Raw genomic sequence first — 22,333 nt, 5'->3', positions numbered from 1 at the left:
AGAAAGTGAAGAGACAACCCACAAAATGGAAGAGAATATTTCCAATCTATCTATCTAATAAAGGGTTAATAACCAGACTATATAGGGAGCTCAAACAACTCTACAGGGGGGAAAAAAAACCTAATAATCCAATTAAAAAGATGGGCAAAATATCTGAATAGACATTTCTCAAAAAAAGACATACAAGTGGTAAACAGGTATATGAAAAGGTGTTCAATCTCACTGGTCATCAGAGAAATGCAAATCAATACCACAATGAGATATCATCTCACCCCAGTTAAAATGGCTTTTATCCAAAAGGCAGGCAATAACAAATGCTGTCGAGGATGTGGAGAAAGGGAACTCTCATATACTGTTGGTGGGAATGTAAATTAGTACAACCATTATGGAGATCAGTTCTCAAAAAAACAAAAACAGATCAACAGATCTACCATATGATCCAGCAATCACATTGCTAGGTATATACCCAAAAGAAAGGAAATCAGTATATTGAAGAGATAGCTGGACTCCCATGTTTATCACATCACTAATCACAATAGCCAAGATTTGGAAGCAACCTAAGTGTCCATCAACAGACTACGGGATTTTAAAAAATGTGGTACATACATGCAGTACTACTTGGCTATTAAAAATAATGAGATCCTGCCATTTGCAACAATGTGGACAGAACTGGAGGTCATTATGTTAAATTAAATAAGCCAGGCACAGAAAGTGGACAGAACTGGAGGTCATTATGTTAAATTAAATAAGCCAGGCACAGAAAGGCAAACTTTGCATGTTCTCACTTATTTGTGGCAGCTAAAAATTAAAACAATTGAACTCATGGAGATACAGAGTAGAAGAATGGTTGTTACCACAGGCTGGGAAGGGTCATAGTGGGGATGGAGGTGCAGAGAATGTGATTAATGGGCACAAAAAAAGTTAGAATGAATAAGATCTAGTATTTGATAGCAAAACAGGGTGACTATAGTCAATAATAATTTAACCATACATTTAAAAATAAGAGTATAATTGGATTGCTTGTACAACCATACATACAAAAGATAATGCTTGATGTGAATACCCTGATGTGATTATTATGCATTGTGTCTGTATCAAAATATCTCATGTACTCCAGAAATGTATATATCTACTATGTACACACAAAAAATAAAAATTAAAACATAAAGTTGTGATTCAATATAAATAATGCTAACTATGTATTGCAGCAATTTCAGTATAACTAATAATTTTTTGTGAATATTTCATATTATCACTGCAAAACCATCAGATCTTTAAATTTTTAAATATTTTTGCTTAAAAGTGAACATTTAAGAAGGCAACCTCTAATGTTCAACAAGTCAATCTATCCAATTATTTCCTAGCTTATTCAAAATTTGACATCCTTTCCACAGTAAAATTTGGAAGTATAATAAAAGTATTAAGAATAAAGTGAACTAACTCTAGTGTATGGTGGAAACATAAAGACTTAGATTCTTCTCTTAGTCAAAGTTCAAATTAACTTCACATTATATTAAATGAGAAACCAGCCCTCCTCTATAGTTATCTATGCACTGCACTCCTTGGTCTGTCACCTAAATGAGGAAGAAATACTGAGACAAGCTGCAGTAAGGATTGAAAATATGATATATAAAATGTTCCCTGACATTTTTTAATCCACTCAACAAACATTTCTTGAGCACCTACTATTTCATTTCATTCATTTCACTCAGTTCTGACACAGCCCTGCGAAGTATATATTAGTTTTATTCTAATCATATTACATATAAGGATATGTGAAGTTAAGTAGCTTGTCTAAGATCACTTGGCTGCTAAGTAGAAAAAACAGGGCAAGAACCTGTTTTCTGATACTCAATTACTGGAGTCATCTAACTTCTATACTATCTAATGATCTAGATTCCAACCCCAGCTCTACTACTTCCTGGCAACAGAACTTGGGCAAATCACTTAACCTGTCAGCTTTCTAGGTTCTTCATCTAGAAAATGGTGAAAGTGAGTATCTCACTAGATTGCTCTGAGAAATGCTATAACAAAAATGCTTTAAAAGTTATTAAAATACTTTTGCATTACTATTTCATGTCATGTGCTATGTGATATTATATGTTTTATATTACGAATTGATAATTTTTAGCCGTAGTCCTCTGGCAACTAGGCTGTTCTCCAATACGTTGGAGATTTTAGAAGGACAACTTTTGCAGTCTACTGAAGTTTAGGTGACATCAGAGAAATCTAGCAACTTCCTGATATAAGCCTACTTTCCATAAGCAAGAAGTTAAGTACTGGCAAAATCTAACTCATTATAACTTTTATTTTGACTAGGTAGTATATTAATGTGGTTCAAATTTCAAAAGATAGCAAAGGATATTCAGTGGAAAGTCTCCTTACTTTGTCCTCTAGTTTCTCAGATCCCCTCGCAAGAGACAACCAGTTTTATCAGTTTCTCATGTGTCCTTCCAGAAATATATGTGTATCTATGCCCTCTGACAACTTTTGACATAAATGGTAGCATCCTGTACACATTTTTTCACCTTGCTTTTTTCCACTAATGTATCAGTAAATAAAGAGTTTTGTTTTGGGTTTTTTTTTTCTGTTTTTATGTGTTTAGTTTTTACAAATGCATAGTACTTCACAGGGTGGGTTAAATTTATCCTAACCCTATCCCTTACTAAAGGATATTTAGGTAATTTTCAATGCTGAAATGAGTAATCTTATATATTCAACATTTTGTAAGTGTGCAAGTATATCTACTGGATAAAGTCCAAAAAGTAGAATTGCTGGGTCGAAGAAGTGTACTTGTAATTTTTACAGATACTACCAAACTGCGCTTTATAGAGTTTGAACACTGGAGCTTGCTTCTCAAACCCTTAACACTACCATGTGACCCAGCAATCCCACTCCTAGGCATACCCAAGAGAAATAAACACATATGTCCATAAAAAACCTATACACAAATGTTTGATGCAGCTTATTCACAACAGTCAAAATGTGGAAAGAACCTAGATGTCCATCAACTGATAAATGGGTAAACAAAATTTGATATATATCCATACAATGGAATATTATTCAGCCACAAAAAGGAACGAAGTACTGAAGCATGCTACAATATAGATAAACCTTGAAAACATTATGCTAAGTAAAAGAAGGCAGTCACAAAAGATCACATATTATAAGACCCAATTTATAACAAATTTCCAGGATAGGCAAATCTATAGAGATAGTTAAGTAGATTAGTGGTTGCAAAAAACCACTGAATTGTATATTTTAAATAGGTGATGTGTACGGTATGTGAATTGCATCTCAATACTGTTTTAAAAAATACCCACCTCCCAGCTACCTCAGTTCACTACGTGTCATGAGCCACACACACCCACATCTGGTGTTAATTTTCCCTCAGATTTCCAACAACCATCTCACCACTTCGCAATAACTCACAATAGGCAACCCTTCTCGCGTCTATTTCCAGAAGCAAACCTTTGCCAAGGAAACCTTTTCCAAGGAAAAGTGCCATGTTTATTGTAATATTTGGGTGCAGGCACACCTTGTAGATACTGCAGATTTGGTTCCAGACCACCAGAATAAAGCAAATTATATAATAAAGTGAGTCATATGAATTTTCTGGTTTCCCAGTGTATATAAAAGTTATATTTCTACTATATCATAGTCTATTAAGTAGGCAATAGCATTATGTTTTTTAAATGCACGTAATTTAAAAATACTTTATTACTAAAAAATGTTAATAATTATCTGAGCCTTCTCAAGTTGTAATCTTTTTGCTGGTGGAAGGTGTGGTCTTCATGTTGATAGCTGCTGACTGATGAGGGTGATGGTTGGGGAGGCTGTGGAGATTTCTTTTCTTTTTTTTTTTTTTTAAGATCGAGTCTTGCTCTACTGCCCAGGCAGGAGTGCAGTGGCGCAATCTCAGCTCACTGCAACCTCTGCCTCCTGGGTTCAAGGAATTATTGTGCCTCAGCCTCCCAAGTAGCTAGGATTACAGGCGCCTACCAGCACGCCCAGCTAATTTTTCTTGTATTTTTAGTAGAGACAGAGTTTCACCATGTTGGCCAGGCTGGTCTCAAACTCCTGACCTCAAGTGATCTGCCTGCCTCAGCCTCCCAAAGTGCTGGGATTATAGGCATGAGCCATCGCACCCAGTCCGCAATTTCTTAAAATGAAATTTTAACCATGAAGTTGGTCGCATCAATTGACTCTTCCTTCCAGAAGATTTATCTGGAGCACGCCATGCTGTTTGATAGCATTTTACCCAGAGTAGACCTTCTTTCAAAATTGGAGCCAACCCTCTCAAATCCTGCCATTGTTTTATTAACTAAGTTTATGCAACGTCATAAATCCTTTTTTGTCATTTCAACAATAATCATGGCATCTTCACTAGTAGATTCCATCTCAGGAGACCATTTTCTTTCTCATCCAGAAGTAATTCCTCATCTGTTCAAGTTTTATAATATTGCAGCAATTCAGTCACATCTTCAGGATACTGTTCTAATTCTAGTTCTCTGGCTATTTCCACTACATCTGTGGTGGTTTCCTGCACTAAAGTCCTGAACCTCTCAACATCATTCATGAGGAATAGAATCAGCTTCTTGTCAATGTTGATATTTTTATCTCCTCCCATGAATCACAAACGTCCTCAATGGCATCCATCTAGAATGGTGAATCCTTTCCAGAAGGTTTTCAATGTACTTTTCCCAAATCCATCAGAGGAATCATTATCTATGGCAGCTATAGCCTTACAAAATGTGTTTCTTAAGTAATAAGACTTGAAAATCAAAATTACTCCTTGATCCATGGGTTACAGAATGGATCTTGTGTTGTAGGCATGAAAAAAACATTACTATTCTTGTACATCTCCAACAGAGCTCTTGGGTGACTAGGTACATTGTCAATGAGCAGCAATATTTTGAAAGTGTATATACATATATATATATATATTTTTTTTTTTTTCCCCTGAGCAGTAGGTCTCAAAAGTGAGCGTAAAATATTCAGTAAACCATGTTATAAACAGATGTGGTGTCATCCAGACTTTGTTGTTCCATTGACAGTATACAGGCAAAGTAGATTTAGCATAATTCTTAAGGGCCCTAGGATTTGCAAAATGGTAAATTAGCACTGACTTCAACTTAAAGTCTCTAGCTGCACCGGCCCCTAACAAGACAGTCAGCCTGTCAAGCATTGAAGGTGCCACTAATTTCTCCTCTCTAACTTTAAAAGTCCTAGATGTCATCTTCTTTCAATAGAAGGCTGTTTAGTCTACATTAAAAATCTGTTATTTAGCCACCTTCACCAATGAGCTTGTCTGGATCTTCTGGATAACTTGCTCCAGCTTCTACATCAGCACTTGTTGCTTTACCTTGCACTTTTATGTGACGGCGATGGCTTCTTTCCTTAAGCCTCATGAATCAACCACTGCTAGTTTCAAACTTTTCTTTTGTAACTTTCTCACCTCTCTCAGCCTTCACAGAATTGAAGAGAGTTAGAGCCTTATTCTGGATTAGGATTTGTCTTAGAACGTTGTACCTGGTTTGACCTTCTGTCCAGACCATAAAACTTTCTCCCCATCAGCAATAAGGCTGTTCCACTTCCTTGTCACTCACATGTTCACTAGAGTGGACTTTAAATTTCCTTTAAGAACTTTTCCTTTGCATTCACAACTTGGCTATTTGGCACAAGGGGCTTCACTTTTAGTCTATCTCAGTTCTTGACAACCTAACTTTTTCATTAAGCTTAATCACTTCTAGCTTTTGATTTAAAGTGAGAGACATGTAAACTTTTTCCTTTCACTTGAACACTTGAGAGGCAACAGTAGGGTTATTAACTGGCCTAAATTTGTTATTTTTGTATCTCAGGGAACAGGGAGGGGAGAGAGAGGGAGGGTGAGAGAGACAGAGAGAGAGAGAGAGAACGTCGGTAGGTGAAGCAGTCAGAATACATACAACAATTATTAAGATCGCCATCTTATATGGGCATGAGCCATGGTCCCGCAAAACAATTACAAAAAGTAACAGCAAAGATCACAGATCACCATAAAAGATATAATAACAATGAAAAAGCCTGAAATATTGTGAGAGTTTCCAATGAAGAGAACACTTGCTGTTGGAAAAATGGCGCTGATACATTTGCTTGATGTAGGGTTGCCACAAACCTTCAATTTATAAAAAACAGTATTCGAGCAATACCTGAGAAGTACAATAAAGTGAAGAACAATAAAATCAGGTATGCCTGTATTTCGTAACCATTTTACATGTGTAAAACTGTGCTACCATTTTTATTAAGGTCCCATCTTCTCTTTACATGTCGCTGATGAATTGTTTTAGTGTTATGCCCTAACTCCATCTTTCCCATAAGCTCTGTGGTTTTTATTGCCCATTTTGTACAGTGTAGTGATTTTTAGGAACACACAGGCCACATTACAGCAGAACTAACTGTAAAATCACATGACAGTATCTCCCCCAGATACACTCATTATTAGACATAGATTTGAAAACTGGAGAAATCACTAATCCAACGGAATAAGATTTCAATCCAATTTCACTATTTAAAAATTTCAAACTAAAAGGTTAAAAGCAATTAATACCATTCGGGATATTATGGTAATAATGTAGAAAATGCTTTCAGTTGTTACACTTCTGTTTTCTAGAGACTTTATGAATATTAGAAGACGGTTCCAAGGGAAAACAAACAGTACTAATTCCTTTTTTTTTTTTGAGGCAGAGTCTCACTATGTTGCCCAGGCTGGGTGCAATGGTATGATCTCTGCTCACTGCAACCCCTCCGCCTCCTGGGTTCAAGCAATTCTCCTGCCTCAGCTTCCCAAGCAGCTGGGACTACAGGCGCCCACCACCACGCCCAGCTGATTTTTGTATTTTTAGTAAAGATGGGGTTTCACCATGTTGGCCAGGCTGGCCTTGAACTCCTGACCTCAGGTGATCCATCCGTCTTGGCCTCCCAAGCTGCTGAGATTATAGACGTGAGCCACCACACCTGTCCCAAATAGTACTGATTTCAAAGGGAGTAAGTCAGTAATTTATGAAGCCAAGCTATTCAGCATGCATCTTTTGCTGTCATTGGGCTGTAACCTTTCAAATCACACAAAAATACCCTGTTAATTTCAGTTTCAATGCTTTTATCCATTCTCCTTGCACAAGATGGCTTTCTCTTTCTTCTTGGTCTCACCAAATCATATACTCTTGACTTAAGTCCATCATAGATCATTCCCATCTTCCCCTCCATTCTTTACTGATGCTCTGTCCCTCTGAGTTCCTGCAACACTTATTGCTGGATTTCCACATTTGTAATCTTATGTGAATTGCTCATTTCATTTTTGCCCCTTGAACAGATAAGCTCCTTAGCAAAAGAATCCTCCTAATAAGGCCGGGTGCTCACACCTGTAATCCCAGCACTTTGGGAGGCAAGGCGGCGGATCATGAGGTCAAGATCAAGACCATTCTGGCCAAAGTGGTGAAAACCCGTCTCTACTAAAAACACAAAAATTAGCTGGGCGTGGTAGCGTGCGCCTGTAGTCCCAGCTACTTGGGAGGCTGAGGCAGGAGAATCACTTGAACCTGGGAGGTGGAGGTTGCAGTGAACCAAAATCACGCCACTGCAGTCCATCCGGCCTGGGGACAGAGCGAGGTTCCGTCTCAAAAAAAAAAAAAAAAAAAAGAATCCTCCTAATACTTCAGAATCCACACAGCCTAGCATAACACAGAGCACAGAGTCAGTGCTCAAGAAGTTTTTGCTGCTGGGTGATAAATAGGACAGAATCAAATAACCTTCTGGCTTTATTAGCTAGATCGCCACTATTTCTGGTGCATATCAGTTCAATGACTTTCAAGAAGCTAAAATTTTAACTCAGTCATGCTGAAGATATATACGGCCGCCAAGGAAATGAAATCCCATAAAACTTGCGCTCTGGTATCTTATCACAAAAAAGGCTAAACAAGAAATCATCATTGTTACACAACACATTTTTAGATTGTGGACCCCATTTCTACCTTATAAAATGTATGTAAGCAATTTTATTTACAGCAGTTTTATCACAGTGCCAAATGATCCCAGAACCACGGTTTGAAAGCTTTCTATTAATATTTCTTCTTATTCTTCTTCTTTTTAAACAAACAAAAGGCTAGGTGGAATTCTACCATACAGAAAAAAGCAGAGCTGATCTTGCTAATGTGGAGGGAGGGGCTTGTAGCTCTGCCTGGCCTGTCCCCAGTCCCCAATTGCAGAGGCTCCTTAAGGCATCTCTGAGCACCATCAGCAATGAGAAGCACTCAGAATAATCAGCAAACTGCCATGAATAGAAAAATACTTCATTACTTTTTTTAAAATTTCAATATCATTATAATATAAAATTAAAACTTACCCATTTCTACTGAAAACCCTTAGCCATGCTTTGAGGTTTGGTCCTAACAAACACAAGCAAGGCACAGTAGTAAAAGTAGACAAAATAACTGCAAATAAAAATGTTTCCAATGCCAACCTGGAAAAAAAAAAAGATTAATTTTTTAAAAAGTGTTCAAGGTATACATACACATATATAATCATTATTATATAAATAAAATATAAAATGTCTTCCTCTGCTTTACTTTGAAAGGTAACATAAGTGCCTCCAAAATGATGACTATAAATAATTTTACTAGCAACACAGCTTTAAAAAAAACAATCTAGCAAATATTTCACTTTAATGATAGATTTCAGAAGTGTTAAAGACCCTAGGATTCATGCTGAGACTTTCACTGCAAAAACAAACAAAGAACCAGAATCCATTTCTAGATAGTTAGCTTTCTCCTCAATAGTCTCTGGAACTTTCTCTACAACTAGTGGTTCAATGTTAACATCTATTGGAACCACCTGGAGAGCTGGATAAACTAAAAATTGGCGGGGGCTCTACCCCTAGAGTTCCTGACTGAAGCTTGAGTATCTGTATTTTGATAAAATGCTGATGCTGCTGCTTTGAAAACCACATTTTGAGAACCACTGTGCCAGACACATTCATTCTACTTTAAAACGGATTAGACAGGAATCACCATTTCCCATTACAAAAGTCTTGTTCTCTCCCATCTAGGAAAGAATAACCTGTCGGTTTAGTGTGTGTATGTAAAACTATTTATAAATATGTATGTATATATAAAAAACGGTATACTTAGCAACACATATATATGTGTGTATATGTATATGCATCTCATCACTCATTTCACCATGATCATTAATCACTGGTAAACTGAAGCTTCTCAAATTATGATAAACATTTTGTAAGAAACATTCATGAATTTGGTTTCTAAGAATTTGAAATTTGTCAGTTCAGAAAAAGTGTTATATTTTATCTTTAAACTATAAACACTACCACCAGTATATTTTGTATACACTTAATATACAAAAATATTAAGCATTTGAATACAGGAATCTATTAACTTTTGTTAAGAAAAACTCCATTCAAGTACTTTAGAATCACATTTATAAGAACTGATATGCTAACTGTAACTAACTTACACATATAATCATAGTAAGTTCTCTCAGAGGTTCTAAGGACCAAATATCTATTGGTATAGTATAGTTTCTCTACTCTCCCTTCTCCCAACATGTAATTGGATAATAGAAGGCTAGGTAACAAGAGTATTTAATAAATTAAGTTATTCTGCTGTTTTTTAAAAAAGAATAACACTGCTAATGGTGTTGGTGCCCTTACTTGATCTATTAATGATGCACATCATGGTTTTTCTAGTTGCTAAGAATGAGCACAGTTTGGTAAATGAATGTTTTAAAATATAAATTTAAGGTAAAAGTTTCAAACTTACTCTATTAGTGGTGCTCCATATAGAACAAAAATTACGTGAAAGGAGAAACAAGACATAAGAAAGTAGATACAGCATTTCAAAAATCTGGTTACCTAAAAGAGAAATGAATAACCTGAAGACTCAAGATAATGCCTAAAGGAAAATAAATTCTTCCATTTTATCTACAAACACAACTTGTTCCCATAATGTGTAAAACAGTTCAAATGTTCTTGGGTATACTCAAATCAGATCACATGTCCTGTACCCAGTCACGTACACAGCCCTCGATACAGACTAAAAAAGCCTAAAAGGCAAATATCACCCCCCGCCCATATTCCACCCATCCGACCTACATGAGTCTAAAAGAGGTTCTGTTTCCATGATAACATACAGAGCTATGTCATTAATCAGTATTTATTAAATATTGATTGATATCAGAGCTAGTATACAAAAAATACAGTATTATGTGATGACAGAGGAAATATCTGCAGAAAATAACAATTTTTTTCATTTTAAAACAAAATTCCTGGGAAAATTGCACTAAAAAAGCAAAATACTAAAGAATTCTTGAAATCACACTCATATTACACGACCCATATGAAAAAAGACCTGAACATCTACAAAGAAACATGAGACCTTCTTGATTTGGAGCTTAAGAATATATAAACATAACATACATTCAGCTTTTCCAATCATAGGCAGTAAATGACCTAACAGAGCTTATAACACAGTAGAAAATAATGTTAAGTATGGACATTATTAGTAATAGCCAAGTGAATATCTACTGCAGTGAATATTCTGGACAATTGATTCTAATATCTGAAAATTATTTAGTCAAGGAAGGCCATGTTGGAAATAAGCATTACCACAGGCTTATATTGCAATTTCTGAAAAACCCATTAAGTGGCTTTCAAAAATGCAAAAATAAATAAAAATAAACTACAATGTCTTATTGAATAAGGTTTAAAGATAGACTGTCACATGTATTTATTTTCAATGGTGACATAAAACAATGACTATATAGGCTCACAATATTATCATAAGCTCTGAAGAAGTCATAATTCCACAATTAATGCAAGGCAGGGATCAATCAAACATTATGGGCAGCCTTCCAGCAAGTAACTTGGTGGGAAAAAATCAGGTTCCCTTTACTCACTGTAAATAACCTAATGAAGACTTGATGAATACTTTATTCTTCCATTAAAAGAAGCACTAGCTCCATCCAAAAACCAGTTATTGAGACATAAGCCTTACCTTGTGTGATAATGAACTTCTTTTAGAGGATGTATTTGGTTTCACTGCTAAATATAGTACCAGATTGACAGCAGTTACAAAACCAGAACAGACACACAACCATGTCAAGTGTGTTTCCAATATTGAGAAGTTCTCCAAGAAGAGTGACGGAATGAAGACACTTAGGATAATTGAAAATATGCATAAAAGATGGGTATACAGTAGTCTCTTGATATCGGTGTCTTTCATGGTGTTTTCTCGGGTGGCTAGCTAACGAAAAACAAGAAAGGAAGAGCATACGCAATAATGACTTTTTCCATTGTCTTAAGTGTTTCAACCCCTAAAAATAAGTCATAAAGTCAATTTGCTATGAGCAATGTATTTGTTTCAAAACACAGAAGATGCAGACGTGTAGATGCACATATAGACTTAACTTTTTATTCTACCTTTGATTTTCTTAATACGGTACAAACATCTCTCAGAGCCTAAAAAAAACAAATTTACTAATTTCTTAAATATTGTGACTGGTTTCTGCAAAAGGGTCATGTCCTAGGACCAATAAAACAATTCATTTAAACTTTTTTGGCCAATATCACAGAGATGAAATCAACTGTGTGGATTAAATTATCTACTGCCTGTTGGAATTACAACCAAAGTTTATTTATGATGTTTCCAGAATGCATAGGTTATAATTCCAACAACCCCAAAAATATAATTAGGCTAAATTGCTGGTATTTTTTTTACTCTTGTCTAACATTACAGTAGTTCACATCTTCTAGCAAATGCCAAATGACACTAAGTGCACACTCGAATACTCAAATGGTGGCCAGTGGAATCAAGAGTTCAAAGAGCACCACACTAAACTAAGGGATCCCGATGCTTCAGAAATACCAAGATGACAACGTCTGTTACAGGTGTTAAATTCCAACCAAAAGTAGAGCACGAATGGAAGGAGGGAAAACAAATTACTCGTCTCTAAAATACACGTATTTAAATTACCTGAGTTAATTGTACTGTTAAACAAGGACTTTATTAATTTAAAGTAACAGTCAATATGTTACACTATGGAGAATATTCCAGAAAATAGAAATATCTCAGAAAAAAAAAATACTATACACACACACACGCGCGCGCGCGCGCGGAGGGGCGCCCACTAGTGTGAAAAGCAGAAGGGCGAACCTGGGCCTTATCCTAATAGTTCTCATTTAATTCACCCAGTGCTTTTCAAAGGCAGATATTTTACTGATAAGGAAACAAGGCAAACAGGTGAGGTGGTCCAAGGTCCCACGCGCTACAGCCATCTCTCTGGTATAAGGAAATACACTAGGCATGAAGAAGCAAACGGATGGCAAGAAGGGACAAAGGTAAACTTTCCCATAGATTCTCTTCAGCTGATTGAGGGAGGGCAAGGTGATCAGGAATCCATTCTCTCAACAGATAGCCCTTCAGCCATTTTTCTGAGCCATCCTCGGAATCGCAGCTGCCATCAGATGTGGATGTAATACAGTGAGCAGGTACCAAACTCAACCGTTTGCTGAATGAATGAAGGAACCAGAGTAGGCAAAGTGGGAAACCAACTCCCCTGGGAAACCAGCACCGTGTTAGGCCCTGGCGTGCCCCCAGGGCGCCTGCAGGGGTGCCACGGGAATAACGCGGCCCACCTCGCCAGGCACCGCAGCGGAGAGAAGGCTCTTCAGAGCGGCCCCCAGAGGAGCCTTCACGGGCATCGCCGCACCTCCACCGGCAGCTCCACCCCACCCCTGGTCGCTGGGGATTCCGCCCGACCCTAGGCCGGCGCGAGCGCGGGCAGCGAGGAACCAGCTGAGAAGCAGGATCAAAGAGCTGGGGAGTTGGAGACAAAGAAAAACTGGGGGACAGAGGCAAAAACTCGGATCCGAAAGGGGGTCTGTCCATCAGGGCACGCCGGAAGAGTGGCGCTCGAGCTGACGGCGAGAGCGGGCGGGCCGGGGCGCCGAGGCTCAGGGCTGCTTCGGCAATTCGCGGGGGTGGCTTGCACCCCGGGAGGCGAGAGCGCCTGGGAAGTCCAGCGGGGCTTACCTAACTCTCCCGCCCGCGGAAGGTAAGCGGGGAACTACTGCCTCCCACCATCAGGTACGACGGGCGGCCCAAGCCCACGCGCAGACGCAGGGTTGTGGGGCGGAGACCCACGGCCGAACAGCCAGTCGCAGAAAGGGAGGGGCGGGCAAATGGGGCAGCCCCACCTAGCCGCTCGCGTTCATTCCTCCCGCAGCTTTCCAGGTTTGGGGTAGGCGGGAGCGGTGGGCTTAGAAGCCGGAAGTGGATTGACGTAGCCCGGAAAGGGAATATTTCCCAGTTACCGTGTTGATGTTTTCAGACTGCTGCTGCTGCTGCTGTCGCGGCTAGGGGAGGTGTCGTGGAGAAGGATGGTGTGCGAAAAATGTGAGTTAAGGGGCCGCTTCTGCGGGAGGAGGAGGCTGGGATAATCTAACTGAGCTCTCCCGGGAGCTTTGCCTTCTCTTTTATTTTTTCGCCCACAGGTCTCTGATTCTAGCCGCTGTCTTTCTACCCTACCCTTTGACCATTTTTGCACATCCCCAACGACCATACAGTCCTATATATTTTGTATTCAGAGTGGTCTCAGTTCTGCACCTCCCTCTCTATTTCCATTGCCTTCCCCCAGCCCCAGATCTCATCGGCTCCCCTCCCATATAAAAATGTTCAGTTAAACCCCAGCGACACCTTTCCCTCTTGGCAATTCCTGGCCTTTCCTTTTTATTCGTGTAACAAATATTGTACTCCTGCCAAATGTTAGACACTGGAACCAAAGACTTAGGACTTTGCCTTATTCTTTCTCGTTAGTCATTATGCCAGGATATGGCTTAGAGTAAACCCAGAGATGTTTGAATTGAACATCAATGTAAGTGCAAATTATTATTTCCCTAATTTAAATCCTTTAATAAACTCTCAGTGTGCCGAGAATAATTTGGGGATTCTATATTTGGAGCCTGGCGTTCAGTACCCTCCACACTAAGGCGCCAACTTATTTTTCCAGCTTCATTTTCACTGACCCTCATCCTCTTCACACTTTGACCAAACAAAATACTCTTTGTACCCATGTGTACTCTAAGCTTTCTATGCCTTTCCTCAGAATGTGTCCTTTATCTAGTTTGCCTTCATCCTCTTTACTCTTTTTTGTTCACGGTCCTGTTGCCGCATATTCCAATCCTCTCTCTTGCCTTCTCTCCAAACTTTCTTTTCTTGGATTTCCTTAGCCAGGGTTATTTTTTCCTGCATGGAATTTCTCCTCGTACTTTAGTTCTCAATTATTGTATCTTTTATTTTTTAGCTTACATTTTGGTTGGATGGTTCTTTTTGGGGGGATGGTCTCTGATGCTCCTGAGAATCTGATAAAAACTGTAGACTCTTGCCAGGAAAAAAAAAAACTGAAAATATAAAAGGTTTGTGTACAACTCCACTTTGTTCACATATCTCTTAAGATCCACCTGGGGAACCCAGGTTACAGATTGCTGTTAAATAAATTAGTATACTATAATCTCATTAAAATTTTGTCTGATTCATCGCTTTATTTTTCTCAGCACTTTGTATAGTTTATACATCATAGATGCTTAGTAAATAATTATGGAACAAATAGACTTATCGGATGTGTTTAAAGTATAAACAAGCAGTGAAAGCTTATTATAAGCCATCTTATTATCCTACGAATTTTACTGACGGTCAGTCATTCATTGCCCACAGTTAATATGAGTCTAAGTTGACTGGCTGCTTTCCCAGCATTAACAGGCTCCTACGGTAATAGCATTGATAGTCGATACCATTGTGAGCCTTAGGCACAATGTAATGCACTTATGAAATAGTAAATTTTAATTTTCCTTTTACTATCTTGTTCTAACAGGTGAAAAGAAACTTGGTACTGTTATCACTCCAGATACCTGGAAAGATGGTGCTAGGAATACCACAGGTATTTCTTCTTTTAGAAAATAGGAATTTAACCAAATACTGTGAATAATATTTTAGCTTTTACATTGTTTGTACAATGAAATGTTGTATGTTCAAAGTATTTTATCTATTAAATATTAAAGAATATTGGGTCCCCAAGTGATTTAATATCTTCTATTTAGTTCTCAGTTACTTGTACAGGTTCCTAATATCAGGAGATAGAAAAATTATTAAATGATTGTCAACTGGTGACAATATCACAGTATTTGATTATCACAGTATTTGATTTGATTCAGCTTATTTAGAGTCTGTATTTAATTTCCCCACTCTTCTGAGGAGAAATGTTTTTAAATCTTCTGATTTTTATATTCTTGAATAAATAAATGCTTTAATCCATTTTACCTTCATTATCATTAAATCCTTATAATGAAGTATTTACCTTCATTATTATTAAATACATATAGTAAAGTATGTTTTCAAAGCGTAGACAAATAAACATTTTCATTATATTCAAGGTCTATGACACTGAAGTAGTGGCTTCTAGATTTTACACTGTATAGAGTAAATACAGACCCATTCCTAAAGTACTCCCTTGAGTCTGAGAAATAAAATGATCGTATTTTATACAAATTTTTTTTTTTTTTTTTTTTTTTTTTGAGACGGAGTCTCGCTCTGTCGCCCAGGCTGGAGTGCAGTGGCCAGATCTCAGCTCACTGCAAGCTCCGCCTCCCGGGTTTACGCCATTCTCCTGCCTCAGCCTCCCGAGTAGCTGGGACTACAGGCGCCTGCCACCTTGCCCGGCTAGTTTTTTATGTTTTTTTTCTTTTAATAGAGGCGGGGTTTCACCAGGTTAGCCAGGATGGTCTCGATCTCCTGACCTTGTGATCCGCCCATCTCGGCCTCCCAAAGTGCTGGGATTACAGGCTTGAGCCACCACGCCCGGCCACAAATTTTTACTGTTTCCCTGATAAATGTTTTCTTTTTAAGCAGTGTCTTAATAGCCTACTAAATGAGGATTTAAAAATTAGATATAGGCTACTATTTTGATAGAAAGTCAAAGAATGAACTTCTTAATGTTTTATGTTAAATGTATAGAAATAACCCACTAAAATATCTTTTATTCTGATACAGAAAGTGGTGGGAGAAAGCTGAATGAAAATAAAGCTTTGACTTCAAAAAAAGCAAGGTGGGTAAGAGCATCCATAGACGGATCATATAAATTTCCTTTCTTTTAGTATTAAGTGTGCTGGAGTGAATTTGATGTGCATCATTCCATTTGCAATAAAACATAAAGGGAGGTGGTTCCTGGCACTCAGAACCAAGCTATCTGTTATAATCCTGCTGGTTTTACCTTGTTCCTCCTTGCTGTATCAATATATGAAGATATTAGTGTTATTCTCTTACAGTTTCACCAGAAAACATGACTTTTATTTTATCTCCTTCTTAATTATCCTATGAATCAGAGACAGCAGGGAAATGTGGAAAGATGGTAAGCTTTGGAGTCAGACCTGAATTTGAGTCTAGACCCACTGTCTAGCCTTATGACCTTAAGCAAGTTAAGCAAGTTTCTTGACCTTTCTAAACTTTACTTTTTCCTGAGAATTGGGATAAAAATGTCTCCCATCTTAAAAACAAGTTTTTGATACCACACTATATTAGATCCAGTCTTAAAATTTCTGCTGGGTATGGTGACTCACACTTGTAATCTCAGCACTTTGGGAAGCCAAGGCAGAAAGATTACTTGAGCCCAGGAGTTTGAGACCAGCCTGGGCAACATGGTGAAACCCTGTCCTTACAAACAATGGAAAAATCAGGTGGGTGTGGCAGCACGCGCCTGTAGTCCCAGCTACTCAGGAGGCTGACATGGGAGCATCACTTGAGCCCAGGGAGGTCGAGGCTGCACTGAGCCAGGATCGCACTACTGATCTCCAGCCTGGATGACAGAGTGAGTCTCTCAGAAAAAAATTCTGTGAACCCTTTCATCTGCCATCCGATTTCTTTGCTCCTCTTCACATCAGAGGTTTTCCAAAGTCTTATCTAGACACTTTCTCAGCGTCCTTAAGTTCCTCTACCTCTTTTAGCCCCTCCAGTCATATGTTATCCCCACAAAAGCCCTGAAACTGTTTTTGTTGAGATCACAAGCGACCTTTAAAACTGATTCTGTTCTTATTTAGCCTCTTCATAATTCTCTCATGTTATTCTCTTGGCTCCTGGGACCCCACACTCTCCTGGTTTTCCTCCCAACTCACTGGCTATTCCTTCTCAATTGAGTACTTCAGAACTCAGTCCTAGGCTTTAAAAATTATTATAAATTCATAAACTCTCCTAAAGTGACTTTAATCTACTGGCTTTAAATTCAAGCTATATGTTTATACACACACACACACACACACACACACACTCTATTATATATATAATAGCTCCCAAATTTATACCTCTGGCCTGAGTTCTCTGAGCTCCAAACATATATCTAGCAGCTTATCTGACATACCTCATTTAATGTCTAACAGGCCACTTCTTTTTCCTTCCATCTTCTCATCATAGTAGCACCACTGTCTAATCCAGTTGTTCAAGCCTGAAAGCTACAATTCCTCACTGAGTCCTCCCTTTCCCCTGCTTCCCCTATCCATCAACAAGTTCTTTGGATCTACCTCCAAAATGTAAAATGTAACCTGAAACCACCTGCTTCTGTCCATCTTGCTGCTATTGCCCTGTTTCAAACCACTGTTATTTCTTACTTGGAACTGTAATAACTATTGAACTATCTTCCTGCTTCTCTTTTTCCCCCTAGTTGTCTCATAGTAACAAGAGTGATCCTTGACAAAGTTCCTTTGCTTAAAACGCGCCACTGGTTTTCTTTTTCACATAGCATAAATTCTAAGCCTCCTACCATATTCTTACAAGGTCCTCCTTGATAGGACCCCTCGCACCTCTCTGGCTTCGTATTGTACCGCACTGTTCCTCACTGATCATATGCCATCCTCATTAGTTCTGCCAAGCCCACTCCCATCCAGAGATTTCTACTTGCTGCTGTCCCCTAGGAGTCTTCTGTTAGAGCTTATGTGTCTGGCTCCTTCTTGTTGTTTGGGTCTCAGCTGATGGGTCACTTCCTCAGAGAAGGTTCCCTAATCAGCATCTAAACTAATCTCTTCTTTCGTTTTCCTCATCACTGCCTTAGTATCCTGTTAGAATTTTCTCTATAATGCTACTATTTGACAAGCTTGCTTGTTTTATTAGATTCTCTGTTTCCTTACTTACTGTTTACCTCTTCTCACTAGAATATCATCTGATGAGGGCAAGGACTTTGCCTGTCATGTTCATCTTTGGTATTTAGAACAGTAATTGGTACATAATAAGCACTCAGTATATATTTGCTGAATGAATAAATACCTGTTTTATGATGTCATCCTGAGGATTAGAAATAGCAACAATAAAGCCTTAACTACATACAGTGCCTGGCACATAATGAGATCTTTAATGCAGAGTCACACTATATGTTGTTGACTGACTTATTGATGTCTTTGAGGACCATTCAGATTTTATTGACTGAGCTATTATTTGTACAGATTTTATGGTTTTATATACTTCCAGTTCCTTTATGCTCTCACACTTACTCTGATGTCATTAAAAAGTAGCTGTTATTCTTGGGTACTGTCTCACTTTGGAAAATGTACTACAGTATTGCTTTGAATCTGTGGTACTGTTATTTATAAGATGCATTGTTACTTTAAGAAAAAACTGCCAGTTTTAAGATTTCCAAGGTTAAAATGTGTGTTTTTGAATAGTAAAATACGGTTTTAAGAAAAAATAGCCTCTAGAAATACATGTCCAAACAAATTGAACTTATTGAAAGGAAGAAGAGTACCTATCTTCGCTTGTGGGGAATAAAGTGATATTCTCAGCCAGGCGCGATGGCTCACACCCTGTAATCCCAGCACTTTGGGAGGCCAACGCAGGTGGATCACCTGAGGTCGGGAGTTCGAGACCAGCCTGACCAACATGGAGAAACCCCGTCTCTACTAAAAATACAAAACTAGCTGGGCACGGTGGCGCATGCCTGTAATCCCAGCTACTTGGGAGGCCAAGACAGGAGAATCGCTTGCACCTGGGAGGCAGAGGTTGCGGTGAGCCAAGATCACACCATTGCCCTCCAGCCTGGGCGATAGAGTGAGATTCAGTCTCAAAAAAAAAAAAAAAAAAAAAAAAGTGATATTCTCTGTGGTTTGGAAAAATTAACCTTTGTAAATGGGCCGTTGTGCTATACCCAAGAGGAGATGCTAGGTCTAGGACAGTGTTTCGTATCTAGTATATGAGGATCATTACAAAACTCATTTTGTAGTTAGGGAAGCACATTTAAAGCAGAGTATTATTGCCATTTTAGGGGGAAGTATTTGTTTTTTTTCACTCCAGTCACTGTAAGATGGCATTTTTATATAGTAGAAGCCCTTTTATCTAAAAGGATTGAGTCAGTTAATTAAAAATGTCAGCTAATGTAAGCAGTCATTAAAAGATACACATACCTTATTTTAAATTAAAGCACATAACTGTAGATGTATTAATCATTTGGTATTGAAACAAAGCCTTTTGAGCATAAATCAACTGATAAGTGCTCTACATGATTTGTCATCACAAAAATCACAATCAGAATATGTTCAATATCTTTAAAGTGGAGCAAAAATTGATGCTTGAGGTGTGGAGTTCCTTTCCTAGTGATTTTCCCCTAGTTGTCAACAGTTGTCTTACCCATACCTAATTCAATAGCAATTCCGATTATTCCTAGTCATCCTAAAGTAGTCACTTAGGTTTTATGGAATCAGTCACTCTTTTTGCACCCACACTTCAGCAGTTTCCATAATATTTTTGTCACACAAATAGAATGACAGATACAATTGATATAAACACATCAAGAATAAATACTGTACAACTGACTATAAGTATATATCTCACATGGATGGAGCAGAGCAGAGATGTACAGGCATATCAGACAGTAGCCATCTGGAATAGGCTAAACCCATCAATTGCAGAGGTTGATGGAGGGATGAAGAGCATGGATTAATCCTGTGTATTGCATAAGTGGGGTTATTTAAGAGTGTGTTTCTAGTGTAATATACAGTTTTCTCTCTTTAAAAAAAATTTCTAGATTTGATCCATATGGAAAGAATAAGTTCTCCACTTGCAGAATTTGTAAAAGTTCTGTGCACCAACCAGGTTCTCATTACTGCCAGGGCTGTGCCTACAAAAAAGGTAAGTTTCTTTGAATACCATTTTTCTATTCATAAAACCTACTTCATTTGCTGCTGATTTGGTTAACAGAAACAATGTAGCCTGTCATAAATTCTGTTAACCAAACACTCTTTATCCTAAGGCAAAATAGACCCTAAAACCTGTTTATAATTAAAAGTATATATATATATATATATATATATATATATATATTTTTTCTTTTCTTTTCTGATGCTGTTAAATTATATTTTAAGCTTCAGGATTGACTTAAACCAAACAGTTGGTATTATGATTTGATTGATCACGTATCTTCTTTTGTTTCAGGCATCTGTGCGATGTGTGGAAAAAAGGTTTTGGATACCAAAAACTACAAGCAAACATCTGTCTAGATGTATTGATGGAATTTCTGACTTTCTAAATGATTTTACTTTCTGCCTTGAATTTTCAAGGCATAGATGTCAACTTACAGAATAACGTGTTTTAAGACAATTAAGTTTAAACCAGAGAATTTGATTGTTATTCATTTTGCTCTCATGCTCTAAACAGCAGCAGTGTAACTAGTCTTTTGCTGTAAATGGTTTTTTCCTTATGAGCATTTTATTGAACTAAGTGGCAAATTCCATGAAAACTTTCTCAGTTCTGTATGCACTTTTATTTAACATTATTCATGTAATTCTCCCTACCACACACTTTATTTATAGATACTGCAAAAGTGAGAAGGAGGTAATAGATATTTTGCTGTGAATTTGGCATCCAGAGTTAACAGTTCTCCCCTCACTCCCTTACTCATGTCAGAGTTATTAGAATCAGTAGCCTCTTAACTAATTGCAGTTTCATAGGATGTATAAATGTTTCAAGCCGTTATTGCTAAATGGTTCTTTAGTTATTAACCTAGACCCAAATCAAAGACCAGTTTTTATTTGTTCTTGCCGCCAAAGTGCCAGTTCCTTTAATATGTGACCAGGAACACAAGGAATATCCATATGTCCAAATAAACACACTGAATTTTAGAAAAACATATTACTTTGAATTCAAATTGTCATGAAAACCAGAACAGTGTTTGTCCATGTTGCATGTAATGAAAATAAATCCCTACTCTTTGAGAAAAGCTCTTTGAAGCAAAAACCAAACTTTTTTTTTTTTTTAACCTCCTGTCTTGCTCCCTAAAAGAAATAAATAAAGCAAACATCTTGACTCTCCCTTTTTAAAATTTCTTTGTTTGTTTGTTTCTTTGATACAGGATCTCACTCTGTTGACAAGGCTGGGGTGCAGAGGTATCAGCAAGCTCTCTGTAGCCTCCATCTGCTGGGCTCAAGCAATCCTTCCACCTCACCCTCCTAAGTAGCTGGGGGCTACAGGTGTGTGCCACTGTGCTCAGCTAGTTTTTATTTTTAGTAGAGACGAGGACTCGCTATGTTGCCCCAGCTGTTCTGGAACTCCTGATCTCAAGCAATCCTCTGGCCTCAGCCTTCCAAAGTGCTGGGATACAGGTGTGAGTCACAGCACTCGGCTTCTCTCTCTCTCTCTCTTTTTTTTTTTTTTTTTTATACTACAGGTTTCAAATGAGTACTTTTCTTATGTTGCCTTCAGAGGTTCAAGACTTCTGCTTTTAAAATCTGCAGGCTACTATGGGAGACCAAAAAAGCATTCCCCATTTCCAACTGCAGTATGTATAAATACGTATCACTATAAAATGTGTAGAATAGATAGTGTGATAAGATGTATGAATGGCATTTTTATTGGTCATAAAATTTTGATGAAAAGCATTCAAAGTTCTAACTTTATAAGAGGCTTTTCAAAATGTGTTTTTCTGAGATACCTTGTTATGTATTCATATCCACGAAAATTACAAGGATAATGCAAAATATAATAAATGATTTCTCTGAGAGCAGGAAGTATCCTCTCATGCTTAATCAGTTTGAGGTTTTTAATTAAAATTATAACACAGGGAACTCATAACGGGACCTGGTCAGAGAGCGTCTCAGAGCCATTAAAGATTGGATTTGTTGACTTGGAGAAAAGTACATTTCTCAGGGATCAACTGGAATCTGGACTTGCCTAACTCACATTTCTTTTTTTTTTTTTAAATAATTTCAGTTTTTATTTTAGATGTAGGGAGTACATGTGCAGGTTAGTCATATGGGTAT

At 37.9% G+C, this 22,333-nt stretch overlaps 2 protein-coding genes across 3 annotated transcripts in view; one reads left to right on the top strand and one right to left on the bottom strand.

Moving 5' to 3' along the window:
• The window catches only part of PIGF (phosphatidylinositol glycan anchor biosynthesis class F), a 36,218-nt gene extending 22,991 nt beyond the window's left edge, over positions 1 to 13,227 (bottom strand). The window contains exons 1-4 of one of the 2 annotated variants that reach the window (XM_010364303.2): positions 13,083 to 13,227; positions 11,046 to 11,294; positions 9,813 to 9,904; positions 8,381 to 8,497 (exon numbers count right to left, since the gene is read on the bottom strand). In XM_010364303.2, the coding sequence (XP_010362605.1) occupies positions 8,381 to 8,497; positions 9,813 to 9,904; positions 11,046 to 11,273 (437 nt within the window). In that variant the 5' untranslated portion in view covers positions 11,274 to 11,294; positions 13,083 to 13,227. The remainder of the gene's footprint in view (positions 1 to 8,380; positions 8,498 to 9,812; positions 9,905 to 11,045; positions 11,295 to 13,082) is intronic. The other variant, XM_010364304.2, reaches the window with a different exon arrangement.
• Positions 13,228 to 13,290: 63 nt separating this feature from the next.
• On the top strand, positions 13,291 to 22,077 carry CRIPT (CXXC repeat containing interactor of PDZ3 domain). The gene is made up of 5 exons (XM_010364302.2): positions 13,291 to 13,445; positions 14,920 to 14,985; positions 16,095 to 16,149; positions 20,104 to 20,207; positions 20,511 to 22,077. The coding sequence occupies exons 1-5, from the start codon at positions 13,430 to 13,432 to the stop codon at positions 20,573 to 20,575; spliced, it is 306 nt and encodes a 101-aa protein (XP_010362604.1). The 5' UTR covers positions 13,291 to 13,429; the 3' UTR covers positions 20,576 to 22,077.
• Positions 22,078 to 22,333: the final 256 nt, after the last annotated feature.

This window comes from Rhinopithecus roxellana, chromosome 17, assembly GCF_007565055.1.
Source record: "Rhinopithecus roxellana isolate Shanxi Qingling chromosome 17, ASM756505v1, whole genome shotgun sequence".
Lineage (NCBI taxonomy): Eukaryota > Metazoa > Chordata > Mammalia > Primates > Cercopithecidae > Rhinopithecus > Rhinopithecus roxellana.
This window is presented reverse-complemented; position numbering and strand designations above follow the sequence as displayed.